Below are 27,604 nucleotides of genomic sequence, written 5' to 3'. Positions count from 1 at the left end.
CTAAGGCGCCCTGGATCCTCCCCTGACCTTTTCCCACAGCTCCGTGTATTTACTGTCGAGCCTCTCCACCTCCCGGCGGAGTATGCTGTCCTCTTGCTCCCTCAGCTTCCGTTCGTCCTTCACTCTTTCGGATAAAGTAGATTTGACAACGTGGACGGCCTCGGCGAGCTTTTTCATCCCTGTCTGTGTTTCGTCTATGTCCTGGTTGAGACGGGCCTGGTGGGATTGAGGATGGGTAGGTTTAAGGGGGTGAAAAAGAGATGGGGATAGTTGAAAGACAGATAGATAGATTGATAAATGAGCAGATAAACAGACAGATCGGGAGACAGACTGTTGATATATATATATATATATATATATATATATATATATATATATATATATATATATATATATATATATATATATATATATATATATATATATATATATATATATATATATATATATATATATATATATATATATATATATATATTGTTAAAGGGAAAGGCGGGGAATCTTACGTACCACAATATCCTTCCTCTACTGAAGATTTTAATTATTACAGTACTATTAAACGCATATTCAAGATGCATCTGTCGTGGGTACTAGAGATTTTTGTGTACTAAACATATACAGTACAATCACGCATCAAGGCACTTGTAAATTCAATAGCAAAACCAACGGCCACAATTAATGCCTGATTTGCTGACCCCACAACTCACCAGGCTGGGTACGGTGGCCACATTCTGCTCTTTCTTGCCCACTATTCTATCCACTTCATCGCGAAGGTCTTTCACGTCGTCCATTCGCTCCTTCCTCTCCTGGTCTGTCTTACTTCCCAGCCTCTTGTCTATCCCCTCCATGTCCTCCCGTAGAATGGCTAAGTTCTTCGGGGTGTCCTGGGAAAACAGGTAGACAGATAAGAGCATCATGATAAATGACACCATGCATTCCTCTATGGGACCCTCTGGGCTAGAATAGCACAGTGGTAGAGCTAGTGATTCACGACCGTAGAGTTGGCAGTTCGACCCAGCACCAGGGTAGCGTATTTCTGGTGAGAGATGTAACAGTCTCTCCTAGGATACTTCCTTGCACTGCAGAGCTATATGGTCCATTGGTCCTAGCTCGGGGGATTCACTTCACTACCAAGGGAGCTCTGTGCTGAGGTTGGACATGGCACGGTTGAATTTTTGTATGGGCCAAAAGTCTTGTCAAGAACTTAATACAGCAGTTTACTGAATAGAGTCCAAGATGAACCAAAATTGTTCTCTTCACAGTATAAAGAAAAAAATCAGCTAGTACAATTCATTCATCTTAATTATTCACGGCAATGTGAACCTAGACAGCAAAATTTCTCCCACAAATGCTGAAAACTGTTAGAAAAAAAGAAAAGAAAAAAGACAATCATGCGCAACAAGACGAAGTACGTAGCTACATAGCCTATCACCCTTATGGCAGAACCTCCAATGTCAGCAGTAACCCCTCGAGATAGAGTGACAGACTGATGCAATGAGACTGACACTGGGAAAGCGAGAGGCAGACCGGTAATGGCAAATCTATTAGTATAGTAATTCAAAGAAGCAAGAATAATTTGTGAGTAAGTACTGCACATAAAAGGTTCATACCAAGATTTGTAAAACCCAGGCTGAGGTGGCAAACTCTCAGTGTAATTAAAGCTAGTTTTCACCTGGGCATTTTTTTTTTTTTTTTAAGAGAGAGAGAGAGAGAGAGAGAGAGAGAGAGAGAGAGAGAGAGCTATCTCAAATGAAACCCATCTCTCACCTGAACCTTATTCTGGAGGGAATCAACCTGCTTCTTGAGACGCTCCTGGCTGAATATAACGTTATCTATTTTTTGCTGCATTTTATCTCCCATGATGGTGTTCGCCTCTTGTTCCTCTGCCTTGTTCTGTGTGGGAAGGGATGAGGTGGATAAGGACAAGGATAATTTTGATAAGGATGCAAAAAATGGTAAGGGGTTAGGTTGACGATAATGATAAGGATGCAAAAAATGGTAAGGGATTAGGTTGATGATAATGCGAAGGATGCAATAAATGGTAAGGGATTAAGTTGATGATAAAGATAATTTTGATAAAGATGCTATAAATGGTAAGGGATAAGGTTGATAATAATGATAAGGATGATTTTGATAAACGTGCCATAAATGACGACAACACCAGGAAAAGTATCGATAGGAACAGTGCTAATAATGATGATATGGATAGCGTTAAAAAGGATTATATTAATGAAGGCAATAAAAAATAAAATTATTGATAGGTACAGCGTTCATGATGACAGGTATAATGATGATAAGGATGATGTAAATGATGACAATAATAAAATAATGACAGGCACTGTGTTTGCAGTAATAAGTACAATGTTATGACGAAAGGTGAAAATGAAGACTAAAAAATAACGACATGCACGGTACTGATACTGATGATACGTATAACGCTGATAGGGATGATATAAATGATAACAATAATAAGAAATAATGCTGCTGGGCTTTATGTTTTTACGATACGGTCGGGAGGCTTAAGGATAGTAAATCAAATTATGTTTCTGGCAAAATAATTACACATTTAATTTGAATAATGAGGATGATGTTGATAATAATGATGGAAATGATGCCAGTTAACTCTTCCATATCACAAACAGCAACTTCAGTGTAAATGACAACTTCCAAACCCATATTTACAACTTCCTCAGCATCAATCGCATCATCACACCAACTGTAGTATATTAAGCACACACACACACACACACACACACACACACTTAAATTTTGATATCCGATCTACTCTGCTCTCTCTCTCTCTCTCTCTCTCTCTCTCTCTCTCTCTGCGTCCACTTTGCTATCGAGTCTATCTTCATCCTGCTGTTTCATCTTGGTCTCTCTCTCTCTCTCTCTCTTCCTCCTCTGTCCATCCATCCATCCATCTATCTATCTATCTATCTATCTATCTATCTGTCTCACTTACGGCGTCCAGTTTGCTATCCAGTCTGTCCTCCTGCTGCTTCATTTTGGTCTCCAGGTCTCCCAGGCGGTGGTCTATCTTGGCGAGGTCCTTGGCCACCTGTTCCCTCATCCCGTCAGAATTCTCAGCCTGGAGACGCTTGATCTGTGGAATGCAAGCACCGGAGTGAGCTGGAGTGGTGTGGAGTGAGGTGGAGTGTATAGGAATGAGGTGGAGTGAGATGGAGTGCGTAGGAATGAAATGGAGTGGTGTGGAGTGAGGTGGAGTGTATAGGAATGGGGTGGAGTGAGATGGAGTGTGTAGGAATGAGGTGGAGTGAGATGGAGTGTGTAGGAATGAGATGGAGTGGTGTGGATGGAGTGCGTAGGAATGAAATGGAGTGGTATGGAGTGAGATGGAGTGTGTAGGAATGAAATGGAGTGGTGTGGAGTGAGGTGGAGTGTGTAGGAATGAGATGGAGTGGTGTGGAGTGAGATGGAGTGTGTAGGAATGAGAAGGAGTGGTGTGGAGTGAGATGGAGTGGTGTGGAGTGAGATGGAGTGTGTAGGAATGAAATGGAGTGGTGTGGAGTGAGATGGAGTGCGTAGGAATGAGATGGAGTGGTGTGGAGTGAGATGGAGTGTGTAGGAATGAGATGGAGTGGTGTGGAGTGAGATGGAGTGTGTAGGAATGAAATGGAGTGGTGTGGAGTGAGATGGAGTGTGTAGGAATGAGGTTCTGTTGTGTGGAATGTGAATGGATTAGATGATGTGGTGTGGTGTGTAGGAATGGAGTGATGCGGAGTGTGTAGGAATACGGTGTGGAGTGTGTTGGAGAGAGGTGGAGTGATGTGGGATGTGCAGGAATAAGGTGAAGTGATGTGGAGCGATGTTGAATGAGGTGGAGTGAGGTGGAATGATGTGGAATTTGAAACAGAATTGCGTTGAACTAATGTGGAAAGAGAAGCTGCGTGAAGTGGAATTAATGTGGAATGGTGTAGGGTTAATGTGGAAAGAACTGGGAGTGAAGTGGAGGATGAGGAATGTGATGCAGAATGGTGCAGGATGAAACGAATGACTAGCGATAATAAAAGGGAATGAGGTGGAACGAAATGTGGAGCTATTCAGGTGGAAGAGTGTGGAATGAGATGAGAAATGGAGCGGGATGAAAGAGAAAAGAGATGTATAAGATCTGGAGTGATGTAGAATGAGATGAGGGATGTGGAATGCAGTAGGGTAAATGTGGAGAGAAACTGAGATAGAATGAAGTGAAATAGGATGTGGAACAATGTGGAATGGAGATGTGTAGGAATGTGAAATGCAGTGGAATGAAACGAGAAATGTTGTAGAATAAATGTGGGAACATGAGCGATGTGGAATGCAGTGGAATGGAGTCTTCAGCAATGTGCAATGAAGTGAAGTGAGATGTGGAATGCAGTAGAATAAATGTGGAAAGAGATGCTGGGTGATGTGGAATGAGTATGGAATAAAGTGGAATTAAATGTGGAGCAATGTGCAGAAAATGTATAATGAAGTGGAGTGAAATGAAAAATAAATGAAGTTAAAGTTGCAGACTAGTGAGTAAGTACGTAGAGTAATTTTTATGGTATGTGGTATGGATGCTAAATGACACGAAGAAATGTGGAGTGAAATTATTTACTGTGGAATAAAGGACGGAATTACTGAAGGGAAAGCACAGGATGATGATGATGATGATGATGAGGTTGTTATTGTTGTTGTTGCTGCTACTGCTGTTGTTGTCGTTATTGTTGTTGTTGTGGCCCCAGGCTCATGTGGACGTGAACCCAGTGGACTGCAGGCCGAAGATGCCCTATTTTATATTTACTTATCTACTTATTTATTCGTTATTTATTCTTATTTTTATTTATCTTATTTTTGCAGCCCATCGTGACCATCCTCATTTCCGGGGATGGGTAGGGAACTGAGGGGCGCTTATATAATCAGGCAGTCCCACCGCCTAGTTATATTGATGCCACCACATGAAGGCGCCCTCACCAACACCAAAGCATAGAAAAAACATGGATGCAAACACAAAACTTGAGGGTCGACCACTTCAACCTGATGACGTCATTTTTATTTCACTCTTGGTGCAACCAGATGATTTAATTCAATTTAATCGCGTCCACTCCAGATGCTTGCTGGAGCAGGTTGGTGTGGGTGGGGGGTTTGCATCACTGTAACTAACAGAGGTGGCCCCAACGGACGCGGGCGGGAATGGGCGCGAAACAGCAAGAGCGGCTACGTGTTACAACGATGCAGAAATCCCACCCATGCCTTCAAACATAATTTTGGTTTTGACGGCTGGAGGAGGCCTTAGGAGCGCACCCCAGCACTGAAGGGTTAATGAAAGCTATCTCTAATCATTCTAAACTGATAATTAGCCATATTTTCTTCAGCGTTTCGATATCAAACTTCTGGAAAAACAAAAATATTAAAAAAAGGCCATGTTCTTCAATCATTCCGTACTGTACCAGGAAAAAAAGAATGTAGCTTCAAGTAACAGCAAATTGCACAAAGAAGCCTCAAGTATAAGAAAAATGTACTCAGAAAGTCAAATATGGGCCAACTTTTCAGCAAAAAAAGAAAAGAAATGGCCAGTACTAGCAAAAAGACTTCAGTATTTAAACAAATCGTCAAAAAAAAAACTTCAAATATAAGCAGATTGTAAGAAAAAAAAAAAACTTCAAGTACAAGCAAAAAGCCTGAAGTATTAGTAAACTGTGAAAAAGGCCTCGAGTATAAGCAAAAGACCTTAGGCATTAGCAAAATGTAGAAAAAAAAAATCTTAAATAAATGCAAAAAGCCTCAAGTATCAGCAAACCGTAATATATATATATATATATATATATATATATATATATATATATATATATATATATATATATATATATATATATATATATATATATATATATATATATATATATATATATATATATATACACGATAAAAGCAGTTATATATACATAAAAAGACTCAAGTAAAAGCAAAAGGCCTGAAATATAAGAGAAAAAAATCAAGTATAAGCAAACTGTCCAAAAAAGCCTCAGGTATAAGCAAATTATCCCTCCAAAAGCCTCGAGTATAGGCAAATTGTCCAAAAAAGCCTCACGCATAAGCAAATCGTAAAAAAAAAAAAAAAAAAAAAAAAAGCGTAGTAAAAAAAATATATCGATCAAGTAGGAACAAAGACACTGAGCAGGACAGACAATGGTTATTCTTGCGTATCTCCACCAGGGTGGGACCATTGTTACTTTTCCTGCTAGAGTCCTTCTTCCTTTGGGGACGGTACCATACACAAAGATAACAAAAGTCTTTACATACCACGGCAATTACTGAATTTGGTGGTGGAGGGAATGTTTTGTGTTGAAGAGAAAGTTCTGAATTGGAGGAAAACATTTGTAGTGAAGGGACGCTTCGCTGAGGAGGGAATCTTTGTGTTGCAGGGAAGGTTTTGTGCTGGAGGGAAAGCTTTACGCTGGAGGATAAGCTTTGTGTTAGAGGAAAACTTTGTGCTGGAGTAAAAGCTTGCTCTTGCAGGGAAAGCTCATTTGTGTCTGAGGAAGCTTGATGATAGAAATAGCTCGTCTAGTTGAAGGAAATATTTGATACTGGAGGATAAAACCTTAATGCTGAAGAAAAGCTTACAACTGGAGACAAACCTTGAAGGAAAACTTTGCATAATGAAAGATGAAACTGATATAAAAACACCATTTATACTCAAGCGACATCTTCGTAACAAAACTCATGTTTACAGGAAATTAAACTTACAACAGGACAAAAGTTTTTTTTTTTTTTTTTTTTAATTCAACTGACTATAATCTAAAAAATAAAGGTTGCTGCTGCGGGATAGTTTATTCCAATGATTCCTAAAACTAAACTAATTCGCTTCGTCATGCTTTGGTGTTCCTCTCATTTTACTCTCACCTGCATTCACTTTCAAAACACTAGACTCACACAGATATCCACAAAATAAAAATAACTCACTTCAACATAGTCTAATGTTCCTCTCACTTTACTCCTATCTACATTTACTCTCAAAACGTAAGGCTCCCAAATATAGTTATAAATAAGTAAATAAATAATACTCACCTCGTCATAGTCCGGCGTTGCTTTCTTCTTATCGTTGCTGCCCACCTTCCCTAGGGTCGACTGCAGCTCCAACATACCCAGCTTCGCCCGGTTGTCAACGTCATCCACCTTGGCATCTACCACCTACAGAAGTAAAAGACATTCATCCATCCATACTTTGTTCAGTTTAACTTGGCGCAGATTTTTTTCGTCTTTTTTGTAGTTCATATTTCTCAAACATCTACAGAATTAAGAGAAGTCATCATTCTATACTCTGTTCACTTTAACTTGGCGGAGATTTTTCGTCCATTCGTAGTTTATTATCCCTTCATTCATCTATACTATGTTCACTTTAGCTTGGCCTTGATTTGTCGTCCCTTTTGTAACTTATTTCCCCTTAACACCTGCAGAATTCAGGGCCTTCACTCGTCCATAATCTGTTCACTTTAAATTGGCGCATAAAACTGCCATCTCTTCATCTTCAGGGCTGAGTTATGAAAAGTCAGGAGGAAGCGCAATGGAAGGGATACAAGGCCGTGGTTGTCCTGTTCTGCCATTCAGCTACGAGAAATAAACTGCAACTGGACGTAAATCTCTACCAAGTTATGATTAATGAACTACAGGTGTCCATCAACTATAAATACAGTATATTCAGAGAGATTTCAATTGGTGCTCATGTGGAGAATATAACCCTCTGGGATTTCTCTCGACTAAACAAAACCATCTAGTGTTGGCCTTAATAAATTCCTATGAAACTAGGGAGAAAAAGTGACATCCTTGACACCCATCACGTCAAATTCAAGCAACCAGTCTAGTTTCCCAGAATAGTGGGTGCTGGACGTCAAGGCAGATAAACAGCTAACTGGACACACACACACACACACACACACACACACACACACACACACACACAAACACACATATATATATATATATATATATATATATATATATATATATATATATATATATATATATATATATATAAAGAGAGAGAGAGAGAGAAAGAGATTATCAAGCACATCCACCGTACCTTGATAGCATTCTGCCTTTGTGTAATCTCTGCGGCCAAGACCTTCTCCTGCTCCAGCGTGTGGTCCTTCAGGCGACCCTCCAGCTTCTTCATGTTCCCCGTCAGCTCGGCCACGCGCTGGTTCATCTGCTCCTCGTGTTGCTGTTTTGGGGGGAGGTATAGCATTATCATCATCGTCTTCATCATCATCATCATCATCATCATCATCACCATCATCGGTAGAGGCAGCAACTGCATCATCATCATCGTAATCATCGTCGTCATCATCATCCTTGTGGGTGACCATTCATATCAATGTACTTAAAAGCATAACAATCAATTTACTAACGAACTATCCTTCACGTTTCAATATTTGCCCTTTAAACGAACAGTTTACATAATTAGCAGAACATGGCAACTTTACACAGATGCATGCAGCTGAAGGGGAAGGACCCTGGCCCAACCCCAGTGAGGCGCTCTCTACCACAAGGGATGCCGGATCCCTACACAGTGTATGTGCTGTGCTCTACTTGTAGGACGACCCCACAGAAGCAGTTGCTTACCGGTGGTCGACGGGTCCGTCCGGCCAGAAGTTAAGCAAGAAAAGCAACCACGCAGATGCACGAGTATTCGTAAAGGTGAAATGATAGTATTTTGCACCAGCACGCATGAGGAAGAGAGAGAGAGAGAGAGAGAGAGAGAGAGAGAGAGAGAGAGAGAGAGAGAGAGAGAAGCAGGTAGATATAACTCACATCAATATGCTTCTTCAAGGCCTCGCTGGTGTTATCCCCGTACAGCTTCGCCTCCTTCATCTGCGCCTCTACCTTGTCCTGCAGATCCTTCTCGCTGTTCGCCCGTCTCTTGTTCTCCTCCACCAGCGTCTTTTCAATCACACTTAGCTTGTTTACCGTGTCGTCGCGCAGCTTCGCCTCTCTGTGCGTGGTGTTCAAAATATTACGGGTGCAGTGAGAGGAGTGGATAAGTTATTTGAAAGGAGAATGTGGAGTTACGTGAAGAAAGTTAAGAAACGTTGCGGTGTTGATGTGAATGAGCTGGAAATTGTTAGGAGAAGTATCTTGAAATGGTTTGGTCATGTAGAAAGAATGGATATGAGAGAGACTGACCAGAAGAGTATATGCATATGGCGGGTACTTATACCAGATATTTACCCAGTTGCTCTAACAAATAAAAAATAATGTTACATATACTCAGTCTCACTTCTCATCTATCTTGCGGGAGAGGTCCTGTGCGACAGATGAGATCTCCATGTGGATGCGTTGTTTCTCACTCTGATTGAACCCCGACTGAAGATCCTTCAACCTGTCGTCTATATCACGCATCTCCTTGTCCTTCTCCACTTTTGTGCTTCCGTAGTCCTCTAGCAGCTCGTTCATCCTGGAAAGACAAAAAAGAAAAACATGGAGTAAGGAAAATAGAAAATTGCAAATATAGGGAAGAGAAGACAGGCAGTAAGCTAAGGAGGCACTTGGGTTCATTTTTTTTTTTTTTAGAATGTTTGCGTTTTCCTCACCGGAATACCCAAATGCACCCATGGCAGTGAAGGGATTAACTGCAACTGAGCTTTTCCACGAGTTAACAAGATACCAAGGGTTGCCTGCTTCATATAGGAGTGGCTTCAAAGGTTCTTTCAATGTTCAGTTCTAGTCTATTAATTTTTATGTATACTGTATACACCACAACCATCTGGTTGCGCCACTACCACTACCACAGTTCAAAACATTTTGAAAAGAGTGTCTTGACGTGAAAGGCACACAATTTATCGCGCATAGACACGGCACCTGTTATCATATGACAGAGCCACACAACACAGCTGGGTACGTAAACAATTGCCACGCAAACAATATCAAACCCTCTTCAACAGCATTCCACCTCCAGACATTCCAACACCAGCAATGAAGAAACATCTACATGCACATTTCACGTGTAGGGCAATACAGCACCTCGATCAGAACACTGTACTACAGTCTTCCCTTTCGATATCAATCCAACAGAGGTATCCTAAAATAGAACTGACCGACTTCACCTAGTTAGACTTAGATCAGGACATCACACAGCCCACTTGTTAACCAGCTTAGATCTGGGTCGAACGAGATCACATATGACACGTGCTCTGCATCTAAAGTCACACAACATAACACACATAATGGAGCACAGTAAAGCACATGCTAAATTAAGATGCAGACACATCAACGGTGTAGGAAACTTATGGGAAAACCCCATAGGGACAGTTGCTTAACTGCAGTCTGCTGGGCCAGGCAGACTGGAGTTGAGCAACAGCAACAGCGGCCTTGGCATATTAGTTGTATTTATTCTAACCTGACAAAGATCCCTCACCCTTTTCAGCTCACCCTATCCCCTTTTGTTGTCAGACTGGAGGGGTGCTCTCAAGTTGGCTTATTCCTACCTGAAGGCCAAGGATCATCGAACTTCATGCAACTAGTTTTCAAGTTGTGCGAGTGACCTAGTTCCATCAGGGGAAGGCAAACCAACCCCAGCAACTACCAAGAAACTGCCCCACCTGACATTGATCTCTGTCTCTGTGCGCTCCCTCTTCTTGGCCTCCTGGTTGAGTCTCTGCGTCAGGTCTTGGATGGTGGTGTTCATTTGGATCAGCCTGGCGGAGGAGAATGTATTTAGCAACTTAATCCCCCCCCCTTCTCTCTCTCTCTCTCTCTCTCTCTCTTCCATACTGTTGAGGAGGGGAACAGGTATGGGAACATGATAAGCTTTGCAACATTAATATAAATAAACCACAAATTAAAATAGTAAATACCGTTTATATCAATCTATCTATCTGTCTGCATACAAATGAGGACCCAAAACAGACCCTACTCTTCCTCTTTAAGATTTACGATACAGAGATAGTAAATAAATATCCTGTACATACATAAGATAGACAGATACAGGTATAAACAGACAAACAAACAGACAGATAGACAGACAGATAAACAGATGGATACGCAGACAGAGATAGACATTGGTAGGTAGAGATAGCCAGACAAATAGATAGATAGATAGACAAATACAGATAAAAATGGATATACAGAAAGATAGACAGACACAAATAGACAGAAAGACAGAGGTGATGCTGTGAAATTAACTCACTTTCCCTCCAGGGCCAGACGGACGGTTTCGGACATCTTATTGCTGTCTTCGGAGACGCGTGGCATCGGCATCGGCATCGGCGTTACTACTGGGGTGTGCTGGGGAGGGTGGAATTAAGTCATTATTATTATTATTATTATTATTATTATTATTATTATAATGATGTTGATGATGATATTATTATTATTATTAGTAGTAGTAGTAGTGGTATTGGTACTGTTATCATTATCATCTATTATTATTATTATCATTATCATCATCATCATCATCATCCCGATATCTTTTCCATCTTTTCAGTCACCACCACACTACTCCTGTACTCTCCGTCCCCCTGTGATGATGCAAGCTATCTCTCTCTCTCTCTCTCTGATGATATAAGCCACATTTTCTCTTCCTCCCAAACACACACACACACACACACCTCTCTCTCTCCCTTTCCTTGCCCCCCCCCCTCTCTCTCTGATATTAACCATGTTTCCACTCCTCTCAAACGCTCTCTCTCTCTCTCTCTGATACAAGTTATCTTTCCACTTCCTACCATATTCATCCTTTCTCTCTCTCTCTCTCTCTCTGATACAGGTCATCTTTCCACTTCTTCCCAAATTCACTCTCTCTCTCTCTCTCTCTCTCTCTCTCTCTCTCTCTCTCTCTCTCTCTCTCTCTCTCTCTCTCTCTCTCTCTCTCTCTCTCACCCGTTTGCTGCTATCCTCAATCAGCCTCCCCTGCATCCTGACGTTGGCTTCCAGAGAGCTCACTTCCTGGGCCACATTGTCAACTTTGCTGGTCGTCTCGCGCAGCTCATCACGTAGGGAGAAGCAGAGGCGTTCTAGCTGTTCCTTGTTCTGGGTGACTTTCATAATTTCGTGGCGGTATTCTTGCAGTCTGGAGGTAGGAGAGAGGGAAGAGTTGTAAGAGGGGTGTGAGAGGGATGGTGGAGTGGATGGGAAGGCTAAGTTTTTCGGGGTAATGTTTGTGTATTTGTCTGTCTGCGTTCTTGTAGTCTGGGGCGGGAGAGGGGGAAGAGTTGTGAGATGGGTGTGAGAGGGATGATGGAGTGATATGGGAAGGCTACGTTCTTTGTGACAGTGTTTATGTGTCTAACTACCTGCCTGCCTATTTATCTATCTGTCTGTCTGTCTATCTATGTATCTATTTGTCTACCAACCTACCTATCTATCCATCCATCTTTATTTATGTATGTCTGTCTGTCTGTCTACCTGTCAATCATTTATCCTATCAATTATGTATCTCTACACTGATTCCAGATTCACTTTCATTGCTCTATGCTACACTAAATAGGTACTAAGGTCACGGAGGAACCCAGTCTAGTTTACTCCAGTCTAACCCAGTCCTGCTCATCCTAACTTAACTTAACTCATCCTATCCTAGTCTAGTCCAACCTAACCCACCCTAACCTACATTTTTCTAATCTATCATAACCTAACGCAACCCAGGAACTCTAACCTAATTCAGTCCTTCTTAACCTAACTTAGCTTAACCCGACCTACCGCAACTTAGTGCAACATTACCCATCCTAACCTAATCTAATTTGACCCACAATGGTCTGATCCAACACAATCTACCATACCAAACCTAACAAAATGCAAACTAATATTAATCCCTTCAATGAGATGACATTCACTTATTTCATTCTTCTAATCCCCACACGGCTTTGCTAAGTTCACGGTATTTTCGAACAGCTGGGGTTAGATACAGCCTTCATTAACTCACTGAGTGACAGAAATCTTTCGTAAAATAAATTAAACTGGCCCGTGGTAGAAAAATGAAATAAATATGACTCCCTCGGTAGAATGTGTTCAACGTACACGTGTTGTTGTTGTTGCTTAGTCCAGGTCTGTCTGGGCAAGCAGATCCGTCGACTGCGAGGGAGCAACTGCTTCTGTGAGACTACCCTACACGTACAGTACAGTACAAATACCGTGTGGGGATCCAGTACCCCTTTGTGGTTGATAGCACCTTCCCAGGGACCAGGGTCCTTTCCACGGCGAGGCACAGAAGGAGATTTGGCTCCCGGGTGGACGTCGCAACTGCTCTACCCAGGATGTACAGTGCCACCATGTGTAGGCTTCTCGTCACCACCGGTGATAAAGGCAATGAGTCATCGTAGTAAAGGAGCTGGGAAAGTCAAAGATGTAACTCACTTCTGTGCACTGTTGCTCCGCCTGTCCAGCTGGTCCTGTTGTGCTGCTGCCACGGCTTTCTCGATGCTCTTGGTATGGGACGACATCTGCTGCAGGGCGTTGCGATTGTCCTAGGGAAAATGGGGAGGGTTAGGGTGTCGCATGCGGTATACGAAAAGTAAATATCCAAGGAAACGGTGTTATGAAATCGCCAAAGCCTCCTACAGTAAGGCCATAAATTAAAGTTTGAAAAAGGTAACTGTCGTCATCATCATCATCATCATCATCATCATCATCGTCATGACTTTTTTCCACCTAATGACCGTGTGATGTACGATCCAATAAACTGGAAAAGGGAAAGTACGGAAACTGGAAAACTATCAAAAATATACCAAAGAAATGGATCAGACACTCGTTCACACATTATTCAACCCCCTGGAAGCTAGGTAAGATTCTCTCTCTCTCTCTCTCTCTCTCTCTCTCTCTCTCTCTCTCTCTCTCTCTCTCTCTCTCACCTTTATAGCATCCTCCAGCCTCCTTATCCTGTCCTCAAACTCAAACGTCTTGTTCTGTGCCTGTCGAACGGCGGTGTCCAGGCGGGAACGGATGTCTTTCTCCTCTGCCAGGCCCATCTCGTTCCTCTTCACGTTCATCTGCAGAGAACGTGAGAGAGAACTTGAGTTTAAGGAGGTGAATGGTGGAGGGGGGATTGGGAAGACAGGGGAAGAGAGGGATTTGGTAAGGGGAAAAGAAGGATTGGGAAAGTAAGGAGAGGATGGGATTGGAGAAGTATGTAGAAGAGGAGGAAGTAAGAGGAAGAGGACTGGGGAAGAAGGGAAGTAAGGAAGTAAGGGTGAAGAGGAGGACTGGGGAAGAGGAAGAAGGGCACTGGATAAGGAAAGAGAGAGAGAGAGAGAGAGAGAGAGAGAAGTAGTGAGTTGAAATATTTATGGAGATGCTTATCAATGGAAAGGTAAGGAGGGGAAGGGAGGGGACGCGAGAAGGAAGGGAAAAGAAAGAAAGGAATGGGAGAATAAGAGAAGCTTAGGAAACAGGGTAATTAAAGAAAGAGAGGAAAAGGGGAGTAAGAGAAAAAGAGGAAGAAAGTGACTGAGAGTAAAAGTAGAATAAGGGAAAGAGGAAGAGAAAGAATGGGAGAGGAAGAGAAAGACTGAGAGAGGAAGAGGTAATAATAGAACGTGGGGGAATAAGAGAAAAAGGAAGAGGGAAAATGTGAGAAAGAGAGGAAAAGAAAAATGAAAAGACAGAAGTGAAGAGGAGATAAGTAGGAAAGAGGGAGAAAATAGAGAGAAAGAGAGGGACAGGTAGAGAGGGGAAGGAATGACAGAAACGAAGGAAAAATGGGGGAAGAGTGGAAAGGAGGAGGGAAAAGAGGGAGAGACAAAATGGGGAGGAAAATGAATGATGGGGAGGAAGAAAAAGAGAGGAAAGAGGGAGAATGGGAGAGGAGGGAGAGAGGAAATAAGGCAGCAGACGAAAAAGATGAATGTTTGAGTATGAAGAACACAGAGAATGACTGGAAGACAGGAGGAGAAGGAAGAGAGATGAATGAGGAAAAGGAGAAGTAGGAGAGAGGAAGGAAAGAGGGGGAATGAATGAAGGAAGAAAGAGGCTGAAAGGGAAAGCGTAAGAAGGAGAGAGGAAGGACAGAGGAGAGGGGAAAAGAAACTGAAGGAGGCAAGAGAGAGAAAGGAATGATGAAGAAGAGGAAGGCAATGATGAAGAATCGAAGGGATAACACAAATTTGATTCAGTACTGTAAAAATATAACTAGGTAAGAAGAATTAGGTAACACACACACACACACACACACACACACACACACACACACACACACACACACAAACAAACAAACACACACACAACACAAAATACTCGCAAAGAGTCATGAAGCTAGCACTAAAAAAAAAAAAAAAAAAAAATGAAAACGACGCACCAGTACAAGTCTTGAGTCAGTGCCGTAAAAATATAATTAGGTCTACACACACACACACACACCATTCCTCTCTCTCTCTCTCTCTCTGTCTCTCGCTCTTTCTCTCTCTCACCTTCATATCCTGCTGCACCCGCATGAGCTCATCCAGCAGTGCCCTGTTGCTCTGTTCCGTGGCGTTGATCCTCTGTTCTAGCATATCCATCCTTCGTCCTAGGGGAGGGGCAGGGGCGCAGGGCACAGGGCGGGGGATACGGGGAGTACAGGAGGTAGAGGAGGAGGAGGCGGAAGAAGAACCGGAAGGAGGGGGAGGGGGAGGAGGTTGTGCAGAAGCGGAAGAAGAAGCGGTGGGAGGAGCGCCATATGGGTGCGAATAGGAGTTGGGAAGACATTGGGCGCCGTAGGGAACCACGCAGTTGGTGAAATTGTCGGAGGGATCGTATTGAGCGGGATATTGAACATGGAAATGAGAGGGATATTGAGCAGGATATTGGGTTTTGTATGGAAGACCGTGCATTGTGGAGGGATTGGCGGGAATGCAAGAATATGGTGCATAGTGAGGCCCGGATATTTGCACGCCGGTTGGAAAATATGTACCGTAATTTTGTTGGGCGTACGAAGGCGAGGTGTAGCAAGGGGAATAATATGGGGACATCACGGCGTTGGGGAATGAAACAGGGACATTGGGGTATGCCGTAGGAGCAGGAAAAGGGGCAACAGCGGAAGCAGGGAAAGAAGCAGGAGCAGCAGCGAGGGCGGAACGTACGGAAGGGGGTGGTGGGGGGTCAGAAGGGGGAGCAGGGGGGAGATGCAGATCAGAGTATAACGGACATGGCATATATATATAACTACAGTATTACAATATTAAGTCTCTGTATATTTTCAAGGTTTAAAGTATCATTAACACTTCCCTACATACCTGTGAGGAAGAGATTCCACAGGACAGAAATTTCAAACAAAAATGTAGGAAACAAAGGTGCTGTACGAAGAGAAAACTTGAAAATGTTAGACCCCAACGATTATTCATTGGAGTGGGGTCTCATTTAGGTTTTTTGTTTCGGCTACTGTTAAGCAAATTTATTCTGCTGCGGGAGACCCATCGTCAAACCGATTAAACTGTAATGGAAAAGTACTCTGAAAAGGATATTTAACGATGTATGCGCATTACCGTGAAGTTTCAATGGACTTATCGCTGTGATCCTTGAATATCATAGTAATGAAGCGCTTATGCTCACGGTCCAACTCCAAATATTAGCAACAGAGAGAGAGAATGAAAACTGAACACTTTTGATGTTCAGCATTGAGGTTTCAGAAATGAGTGTCTATGAAAGGGTTTGCATTCATTTTCACGTTCACGTTTATAACCCTTAAAGCGCGGGAAACAACTACGCTGAATTAAAGTGTGGCAGGGTAGAATAAAATAGTTTGAAAGGGCTATTGGCTACTGTCATTGCCCCTTAGAAGAATAGAATCAACTCCTAAGATGAATAAAACAGTTTAAGATTTCTCACGCCCTGAAACTGACCCTTCAGTCCGGTAACGTACAGTCAACTATAATTGTAAGTATCGCATCCCTGGGGATCGATGGTTGAGAAAATAAGCGAGTTTTGCAGATGCGCATGAATCTGTTAACAGGTTCTTTCAAAATATACACCATCCAATATATGACGATTTATGCGATTTCGAGTCCTTATAATTATCAAGGACAATATTTGCACTTATAATCACAGGGTTCTCTATATACCACCATGGTCTTTTTTTTTTGGGGGGGGAGGGGTTGACTGTACTGTACATAAGCAAATGTTCACCGACACTCCTCTGCCGGATGTGGCAATGGAAGGCGTTACATGAACCATCTTAATGCGATCACAGTGTAAAGCACACGACGGGAGTGAATGTGTAGGAAGGAAACTCTTGGTCATCTCGTGAGGAATTAGGAATATAGGAGACAGGACACAAGTGTACAGGAATAATGTCGGCGACCTTTTTCTCCCGGGTGTACATTTAGAGTCGTCTACTTCAAAACCCAAGACCGAGAAGTGGGATGAAGACACCAAAATTTTGATGACAATTATTGAAGCACTTGGCAATGATGGAATGTACTGGGGCCTCCAGTATGGCTGCTGACACCACAATTTTGACGGCAATTTTTTAAGCACTGATGAAACGTATTTTGGCCTTGTTATATGGTTGCTGAATGCTTTCTGTAGTGTGGGGTACAGGCTGACCATACGTAACAACCACAAAAATTCCATAAATGACCGTCATAAATTGGAGTTTTCCACCCCACTCTAGGATTTAGGGTTAAAGCATATGGCCTTCATTTTTAAGCCCATAGCCAACAAGAACACACTGCCCATTATCCCCGAATACTCACCAACCATGGGGTCGTGCTGGGGTACTGGGGGCGCAGGAGGAGCCTGGGACATCCTCGGGGCTTGGGACTGCGAAGGGCGGCGAGAACCCCCCATTGGTATCTGAGACTGCGGCAGGCCCGGCAAACCGTTGACGTTCCCGAACATTCGAGTGCGGTGCCTGCCAACACAGTTTGTAAAGCTCGGAGTAAGATGGGGTCAGTATATTTCTTTTACACACCTTTCTTTCTTTCTTTCTTTTCAGGAGGCACGAGTCTTCTTTCAGTGGGATCTCTACTTTTAACTACCTGATATCCTTGTTGATGGTGAGAGAAATGAAAGTACCAGATTATCCACAAATGACCACCCACACTTCGCTAAAACACCTCTCAATGCCCCTGTCAGTGACATAATATATCAAAATCGTAGTAGACAGAGGACTTAGTTGATTATAGGTAATATTCTTGTTACGATTTTCTCTAGCACCTCTTGCTAACTATATACTTTATTTCTGCAACTGGCAAAGGAAAAAGGAAAGAAAAATGAAAAATGGCGACTAAAGAATGACCAAGCCTATAATCATGGTGTGGCCTAAGATGTACTGTTAGTAGACCAAGGGTGCTTTTATCATTTTTTTTTTTTTTTGAGGGGTGGGACTTTGAATACGTCACTGGCAATTGGTACTTCAATGATCCCGTTTATGATGTTAGAGAATATTTTTTAGCCATAAAGAAGACAAATAACGTAAAGGAGAACTTTAAATTGTAATATGTAAAAAATATATCTAAGGAGGAGTCAGAAAGCCTGCTAAACTGACGATGACGCTGTCCTTAGCTGCATGGGTGCCGTAACTGACGAACAACTTAGTGTCTGCTGAGCCTGGAAACGCACTCGAAAATGTGTGTCAGGAATCGAAAGCACGTTCAGTAGGTTGTTAAAGGGTTCCAGACAAAATTTGTCATCTATTCGCAAAATGAATTACTGACTGCCACACACACAGTTAATTTGATGTTAGCTATTAACTACCGATCTCATAATTATGTTGGTAGACATCACAATACTGCATGATACGACGGTACTTTTTAAATAATGGCAATATCAGCACGGCATAAAATACCAATGTATAGAATAAATATCATAGGCTACAGGGAATAAATGGCTGTTGGTTACAAAATGTGGGTTTAGACACATGATACATGTTAGGGTAAATCATTTCCTTATCTAAGTGAAATCAACATTGCCCTGGGCATATACTGGAACGTATACAGAAAGAAAAGTAGTCACTGATAATGGTTAAAAGCACAAGATGAGCTTAGCCCAATAGCTTCTTAAGTCCTCAGGACGCCGGAACTATGCATTTTCAGAAGTTAAAAAGGGGGGAACCTGGGAACTCCAGGGTACAGACCTATGAGCTTCGCGACTAGGAGCCGATAGGAGGAGGGTTGTGTGCTAAGTATCCTTCCAGCAACACCCCTACACAGGAACCCTGTGCCCTGATGGGATAAACACTAACACTTTAATCGAGGCGAGAAAAGCATGGTTGTATGTACTCTACTGATTTTAAATAAATATACTATCCTCTTGTTATATACATGATGTGTAACAAACCAGAAATGTTAATATTTATAACACAATATTAACCTTATCTTGGGTGACATCAGCATGGCAACAAGCAAACAGCGTATCCAAAATGAAAACTAAAAAAAAAAAAAAAAAAAGTACACTACCCTACACATCTAATCATACAGGCTATATGGTATTCCTACAAACATGAAATACAAATTAAAATATAAAAATAAAAACCTTATCTGAGGCAACAGAAGAATGCAAATCGGCGATTAACCTATCCAAAAATGTAAACAGAAAAAATGAATAAAATTATAATTCCATGTTTGAAGAGGACATTGACCAAAACACAAGATGCACGTTACTACACCAACACACAACTGCGAGGCTGCCAGACCATGCACACTACACAGTACATGCCTTTTATCTGAAGAGGATTTCCTTTTCCTGACTGATAGTAGGTTTTTGCTCTTCGTTATTCCCTCTTCATTAATAACTGTAACTCGACCACGTCTACTATAACGGTTTCGTTTTTGAAAGTTTAACAGTTTTGTTTTAGCTGCGTCTTTCATAACGGTCTATTTTTGAAGGTTTAATGGTGTTGTTTTAGCAACGTCTTTTATAATGGTTATATTTTTTAATGTTTAACTGTTCTGTTTTAGTTACGTCTTTTATAACGGTTTTATTTTGAAAGTTTAACGGTGTTGTTTTAGCTGGGTCTTTTTTAATGGTTCATTTTCTGCAGGCTTAACGGATTGGTTTTAGCAACGTCTTTTATAACGGTTTTATTTTTGGAGGCTTAACGGTTCTGTTTTAGCTACGTCTTTTATGATGTTTTTTTTTTAGGTTTAACGTTGTTTTAGCTACATCTTTTATAGTGGTTTTATTTTTTTAGGTTTAACGGGTTTCTGGTTTACGCTACTACCTGCTGCGTTTTAATACTAGTTCACGTTAGGTTACGCTAACATTTAAGTAAAAGTTATATGAATTTATTAGGCTCCAGGCGACGTAGAAGAATTAGTAATGTCTCTCTTGACAGTTTATTATGCATATTAAGCCTTGACATTCTCTTTTATGTATTTCTAGTATCGACGTGGTTCAATAACGTACTGGAAGATAAAAAGGTGTAATATGCAAAATAAATCGCTTAGAGAAAGGAGCTACGGAGCCTTCAAAGCCACCTAAAATAAGGATATAAAATAATATATGGGCGACAAGAGGGGGTGTAATTACGATTGGTTAGGGTAAATACAAATATACAGTGAAGGTTGATTTTATTAGGATAAAATTATTTTGATTATTATGTTAACTTCTTCAGCACAAGGACGTCATTCTCTCTCTCTCTCTCTCTCTCTCTCTCTCTCTCTCTCTCTCTCTGTTCTCCTGATGATTTTATTCAACTTCAAGGGAGTTGAAAACGAAATGGTTAAATTGCAATCATCATTTTACCTTTCACCACTAACAGAACTCCCATGCTGAAGGAAAATCATCTAGTAATAAAATAAATAAATAAATATGACGTCCTCGGTATGAAGAGATAAAGAGGATAAGATATTGGGTTGGATTAGACAGTACGACAGGATTAGCCAACAAAAGGATATGGATTTAGTTGGATTGTCAGATTATCCTAATGGGGTTAGTTCGTATTAACACTTAGATATTAACGACGATTTTACATAACATCCTTTGTTTATATAAATCTGTTAGATTAGGAACGACGAATTTACATATCCATTAACTGTCTATATAAATCTGTTAGATTAGGAACGACGAATTTACATAACATTCTATTACTGTTTATAAAAAGTTGATAGATCAGGAAAGACGAATTTACATAAGATCCATTTACTGTTTATATAAAGCTAATAGATCAGGAACGACGAATTTATATAGCATAGTTTTATTGTTTATATAAAGCTGTTAGAAGAGGAACGACGAATTTACATAACATCCTTTTACTGTTTATGTAAAGTTAGATTACGAGCGACGAATTTACATAATATTCTTTTACTGTTTATATAAGTTGTTAGATTAGGTTAAACGGGATTGATTTAACTTGGGCTAAATTGGTACTCGGATGATAACAAAGAGCTTAGTTAACTTACCTCCATTAGTCTATTTATCTCAAGCTGCAAATCCCAAATATTAATTATATAGGGACTGAAAGGAAATCCACTTCAGAGTTTACACATCCTTAGTAACTACTACATCTACGTGGTTGTTACGGACACCGTAACTCACTGTATTTCACGTGCTTACTAAGATGACAAAACACCTTACAGAATTTACCAAGGTGTTTTTTAGTGGATGCTCTGTACACCGTAACTCACCGTACTTCACGTGCTTAGAAATTACAATGGTGTCTTGGATGCTCCGTACACCGTAACTCACCATATATGCTTAAAAATTACTACGGTGTCTCGGTGGTTGCTCAATACATCATACTTTACTGTACCATAATCACGTGCTTAGAAATTACTGCGATGTCTCTCGGTGGTTGCTCAGTACATCATACTTCACTATACTGTACTATAATCACGTGACTAGAAATTACTACGGTGTCTCGCAGGTTGCTCAATACATCATACTCCACTGTACTATAAACTGTGTCACGATGTTGCTCCGTACACCGTTATTCACTATACTACGCGTGCTTACTACGTTCACAAAAGAGCATTGTAGTCTACTCGTGCACCAGACTAAGCTCCCTAACACCTCATCCTTGGCGATTTATATTTGGGCGGTATTTCATATTGTACGTTGTTTATTGCAGATTATGGCGACATTGGAAGGATTTATGTTACACAGAGGAAGACAGTGAGGTGTAAAAAACAAATAATTCGCTTAGGAAAAGGTGTTAGAGAGCTCCTTCACTGACAAGAATACGGGCCATAGTCTTATTGTTGCCTTGGAATATTACGTAATACCTCTTTCCTCCTATTTATTTTACCTAAAAAAAAAATAATGTATCCTTTATATGACATCCATGCAAATTACGTCGTTTTGAAAAGAAAAAGAAAAAACTGGCATACAAGGAACAACACTATTAGCTTTTAATATGCAAAATAAATCGTTAAGGAAGAAGTGTTACGAAGCCTCCCATGGCAACGAGAAACCTGCTCGTCTCATTCACTTGGGTACGCAACTCTGCATTTACTTATTTTTTCTGTTATTATACATCCCAGTGAAGACATATATATACTACTCTCATAATCCTTCATGCAAACATATGCACGAGGTATGACAGATGGCCAAATAAGATATATATATACATTCTATTTATTTATTTATTTGGCGTTGTAATATTTTGTGTTGCTTTGAACTATACTTATTATGGCCATACAACTTACGAATTATTTTTAACTTTGCCCTTCTCCATGCCGCCTGGTGCTGCTACACTCTGAAAAGTCGGGAAAAATTACAGCATGTGGGAGAAAATATGAGAGAGAGAGAGAGAGAGAGAGAGAGAGAGAGAGAGTTTGGGAGGAAGTGAGCACATGGCTTATATCAGAGAAAGTGAAGGGGGGGGGAGTAGTTTGGGAGGATATGGGAAGATGGCTTAAATCAGAGAGAGAGAGAGAGAGAGAATCAGTCAACTCCCGGTACTATTTGATGTTTTACAGTATGGGTGTAATGTGAGGTTAAGACAAAGACTCATATTTTCGTCAGTCTAAGAAGTTCCATAACACCTTTTCCTCAGTGATTTGTTTTTGGATGTGGGTGATTAATATGCTTCTTTATGTTATTTATGCAGAGTCTAGCAATGTTGGAAGAATTAATGTAACACAGAGGAGGACAGTAAGGTGTAATAAACAAAATAAATCGCTTAGGAAAAGGTGTTAGGGAGCTTCCTTAACCGAGGAGAATACAGGCCAAATTATACTGGTTACATAAACATATCACATCTCGCCTAGTTCCCCACCAATGGAACCAAAATGGAGGAGTACCACGTGGGGGGGAGGCGATGTGTTGATTAAAGAGAAATTGTTTTCATCTGAGGGAACTGGGTCACACTCACAGCTTGAATACTAAGCTGTGGTTAAATGAAATTCGGTTAGCCTTACGTATGAGGTAGGAATGAGTCTCCCTGGTAACTAGTCAAATTTATCTTCCAATGTGACATTTTTTTGTCAGGTACAACAAATCGACCATAGCGCTATAATTTCCTCTAAATAAAAACATCATTATGTAGCAGTAGTAGTAGTAGTAGCAGCAGTAATAATAATAATAATAATAATAATAATACATTATAATGACCCTATTTCTGTATGTTTGTCGGTTTGTCTGTTACCGTAACACAGCAAAAACAGCGCAAAGTAGCGCAATTTTTGTTAGAGCAAGGTACCGTTAAAATGTTCTAACTTAAGAATAAAACAACTTCCAGTCCAATAGGGCCACCGGTTCCCGAGTTATGATCCATTACTGGCCTTTTGACATCGATCGGAGGTCGCCGAAGGCGAACTTTAAGCTACTAATAATAATAAGAAGAGGAAGAAAAATTGTATGGAATATGAAAGAAATTAAGTGAGAGTACCTATATATAGACACCAAAAGAAGCAGTCTGTGTATTCAGTTTAATAAAACTAATAAAATCCTGCCTTCAAAAAAGCGCGAAGTCTCATCGGTCCGAGCGGTTTCCTACGCTAACGTTAAAAATCAATAAGTAAAAAGCGACATCGTACTGAAAGGGTTAATAATTATAGTACGTTGGGTATGAAATAAATACACATGAAGAAAAGGCTTATCCACAACAAGAAGTAACAGGTCCAAAACAGCATACAATTGCGGGCTCGTGGCCTTTGGTTCCTTCTTCCTCGCATAAAAAAAAAAAAAAGGTACTCTTTAGTATGTATATAAATGCTGATAACTGAGATTTTTAATATACAAGCACGAAGCCGGCAAGTAATAATAATAATAATAATTAATAGTAATGTGGCCACAGTTCCTGGGTTACGGTATATTTAGACAGGCTACAGTAATACGGAGGTTTTAGAAATAAGGCCCATTGTACTGTACCTGTATCTCTTATATCTGTATCTTATGTCTTACCATCATTCATTATTGTTACAGCGCATCAACCTGAATTTTCAGCATTTCAGAATTAATTACTGTATATCAGAACAGCGAGAAACATCACACAGGATGTTTTAGTGATACATTGGGTAATGTGTGTGTGTATCTATATCTATCCGTCTATCTATGTATATACTGTATATATATATATATATATATATATATATATATATATATATATATATATATATATATATATATATATATATATATATATTGCAATTAAAGAAAGGGTTATTATAGGTGATAAATCAAGAAAACATAACAAAGAAAGGAATATGATAAAAAGAGTTGACTTCTTGATCAGCGTACGGTTTGGGGAAATCTAATTTATTGTCGCTATTGCCAGACGATTTTAACCAGGCTAGGAGAGTGCTTTAGTAGTGGAACGGTTAACGACCCATTAGAAACTAGGACAACAAACAATTACCTTAATGATTCCTCTACAGCGGACAGGTATTAAATCTGTGCCGCTTTACCCCTATTCGAAATCTACATAAAATCGTCTGGGGATAGGCAGACTACGGGGGAAAAAGACGCCATCGTAGTGAAGGGGTGAATATGAAAAATAAGATTACAAAAAAAATTAAGGCAAGGAGGGCATTGGTTGTGTGTCAAGGACCCACACACACACACGCACACGATACGCTAAGCAACCATCGACCACACACACACACAGTTTCGTAGCACCTTTTCCATAGCAATTCATTCAATTATACTCCATCAGAGAGAGAGAGAGAGAGAGAGAGAGAGAGAGAAAGGGTTTCGTAGCATCTTTTCCATAGCAATTCACTCAATTATACTCCACCTGAGAGAGAGAGAGAGAGAGAGAGAGAGAGAGAGAGAGAGAGAGAGAGAGAGAGAGAGAATCATTAGTGATATTAAAGTAAATCAAAACCCACATACTTTTAATGCTTTGTCTCTTTTGGTCCAAGTCGGGGCAAAATTGTTATATGTTCCCAATAAACACAAGGTCAGTAGATCAGTACACTATGAGAGAATCCGTAGCAACTCTTCCATGGCAATTTATTTTGCCTATTATACCTTACCATTCTCTTACATGTTGCTTGTGTCAGTACATAAAAAGTTTGCTTCAGTAACGTAAAAGATGACACTGAGGGATAAAGTGAAGCATAAATCGGCAAAGAAAACGTGTTGCGAAATCACCATTGCCTGTTAAGAAAAAAACAAGACCCACATTTTGTAAAGTGACCTCGAGTCGACCCATCCAGGTCAGTAGCTAATGCTGGTCACATACCACAGCAACGCCCGTTGTTATTTTGAGGTTAAACAGGGTAGATCTTTAGTTACTACTACTACTGCTGCTACTACTATTACTACTGCTACTGCAGCTGCTGCTGCTACTTCTTTTTCTTCTTCTACTACTACTGCTACTATATACCGCCACAGTGCTATGCTGCTACTACAGTATATCACCAGTACTACTATCACTACTACTAATGCTAACAACTATCAGATATAGGCCTACAACAGCTGCAGTTCCAAATACTACGATGGTAGTAGTAGTAGTAGTAGCAAACAACATACGAGTAGCCGGGTAGCCAGTAGTAGGAGATTTTCCATTAAAATACTTCCCGTAACAAAGAACAGCCTGATCAAGCATTCGTGTAGAGGTAGTTGTAGTAGTAGTAGAAGACGCATGTCCCAGGCATTCCGTACTTTCATCTCAAAATCATAGTACAAATGATCGTAGGTTCTGAGAAATTTATACCCATTGCATCATAAAATGGACATCAGTTTATCTGTGAAAGATATTTTAAAATATAATTGATAAAAAGCCAGGACAATATAAAAAACTGTTAAAACTGCGGTGAGAATTAAGGAGTGAGGATGGGGGGTTGTGTGGAGGGACTGTTGGTAGCAAGGTGCTGACCTGTGAGGTTGTCAGAAAGGCTGTCAGCATCACACAGCAAACCACTCTACACCCGGCACCCACCACCACATGTGCACTGCCTCCCACACTTACTATGTAAGTATCCCCACCCACGCTTACAGTATAAGTACCACTCTGAAGCGTATGTTTCAGTTATTAACTTTGTTCACAAATACCAATGAGACGAGGGACTCCTGTCACATATATACCTCTTTCTCAATCCATTATCCTTAGAGCACTAACTTATCTCTCTAACACATTAGCTGTTCACTATACACCGTATATCACAAACATCAGACACACATTGACCATTTGCATACACACTACTCAGTCATACGATTTATAAACACTACATCAAGCAATAAATATCACAACACCTACCACTAACAATACAACAATCACTTACATACACACCACCAGCAGGGCCAGGTGATATAGAAGTATGGCATACCATAACTTTTAGGTAGGGAATCACACACATCCTAGATGACATTGTAATGTAAGCATATCGTACATAGACACACTCACTATTTAATTATTGTATAACAATAAATATCATACATATACAGCATAGCTCAACCACAGTAGATAAATTTATAATTAGATATAGAAATTAATAGCATAGTAATGTTTAAATTGTAATACGTTAATAAACATAATTTTAATTACAATAATAACTGAGATGTAATAACAATACTCTAGTTTCAAATACAATGTTATTTTTCTATACGGTAGTAACAAGAGCAATTGTAATAAATTTCAGTACAAAAGTACTAAGTGTGAACTTTAAATATAATATCACAAACTAGAGCTACTAACTCAACCCTCACAATATTTCCATTACTATTTTATAATAATAATTAATTCTGATAGTCCTGCTAAGCTAAAGTGCATTTGCTTTATCACAACCACCCCAACAAACCACAATCACATATCACACATCGTTTGCTGGAACATAACTCACACACACATTGCTCTACTAATTAAATATTAAATAATAGAGAAATTTTTAAAGAAAAACGAGCAGATTGTCCCATTATATCGTTAAATAATATGCAGAAATAGAAGTAAAACATATTTTTTTCTATTATATCAAATGTAAATTTAAATATCAAATAGTAATACAATAGTTCCATTAACATTAGATTTAATATCCTTTTAAAATAACTATGAAAAGTAGCATCACTACCAGACCATAATAATAGTATCAGTACTGGGTTCCAGTATATTAACTTTACGAATACCATGGTCATGCCTCTGTACTGTCGTCAGCGCTCCAGTAGTATCAGGTGCTCATGAGCTACAAACTTACTGCCCTGTACTGTACATACTGTAGGCTGGGACCTTTCTGTTGGAATGTGCTGGGGAATCACACCCCACCAGAAGCGGCACCAGACCGCTTCTAACATGGCAGGCTCACCGTATCCTCGTCACAGACGATTTATGCCCAAG

General features: G+C 40.3%; 1 protein-coding gene across 1 annotated transcript; it reads right to left on the bottom strand.

The window, feature by feature from the left end:
• Window positions 1-27,561, bottom strand: LOC145402214 (uncharacterized). Its single transcript, XM_080274331.1, has 17 exons — window positions 27,484-27,561; window positions 22,536-22,585; window positions 17,643-17,800; window positions 15,381-15,478; window positions 13,827-13,964; window positions 13,333-13,442; window positions 11,863-12,052; window positions 11,171-11,268; window positions 10,584-10,679; window positions 9,263-9,439; window positions 8,797-8,977; window positions 8,066-8,206; window positions 7,054-7,176; window positions 2,966-3,106; window positions 1,768-1,893; window positions 708-884; window positions 1-216 (listed from the first exon to the last, which is right to left on the bottom strand). Exons 1-17 carry the CDS (start codon window positions 27,559-27,561, stop codon window positions 1-3), a joined length of 2,298 nt encoding a protein of 765 aa, XP_080130457.1.
• Window positions 27,562-27,604: the final 43 nt, after the last annotated feature.

The sequence above is a fragment of the Coenobita brevimanus genome, chromosome 57, assembly GCF_032717465.1.
Source record: "Coenobita brevimanus isolate Jiangsu-jjx chromosome 57, ASM3271746v2, whole genome shotgun sequence".
NCBI classification, from domain to species: Eukaryota; Metazoa; Arthropoda; class Malacostraca; order Decapoda; family Coenobitidae; genus Coenobita; species Coenobita brevimanus.
The sequence above is the reverse complement of the archived record's forward strand: the minus strand, read 5'-3'. Positions and strand labels throughout refer to the sequence as shown.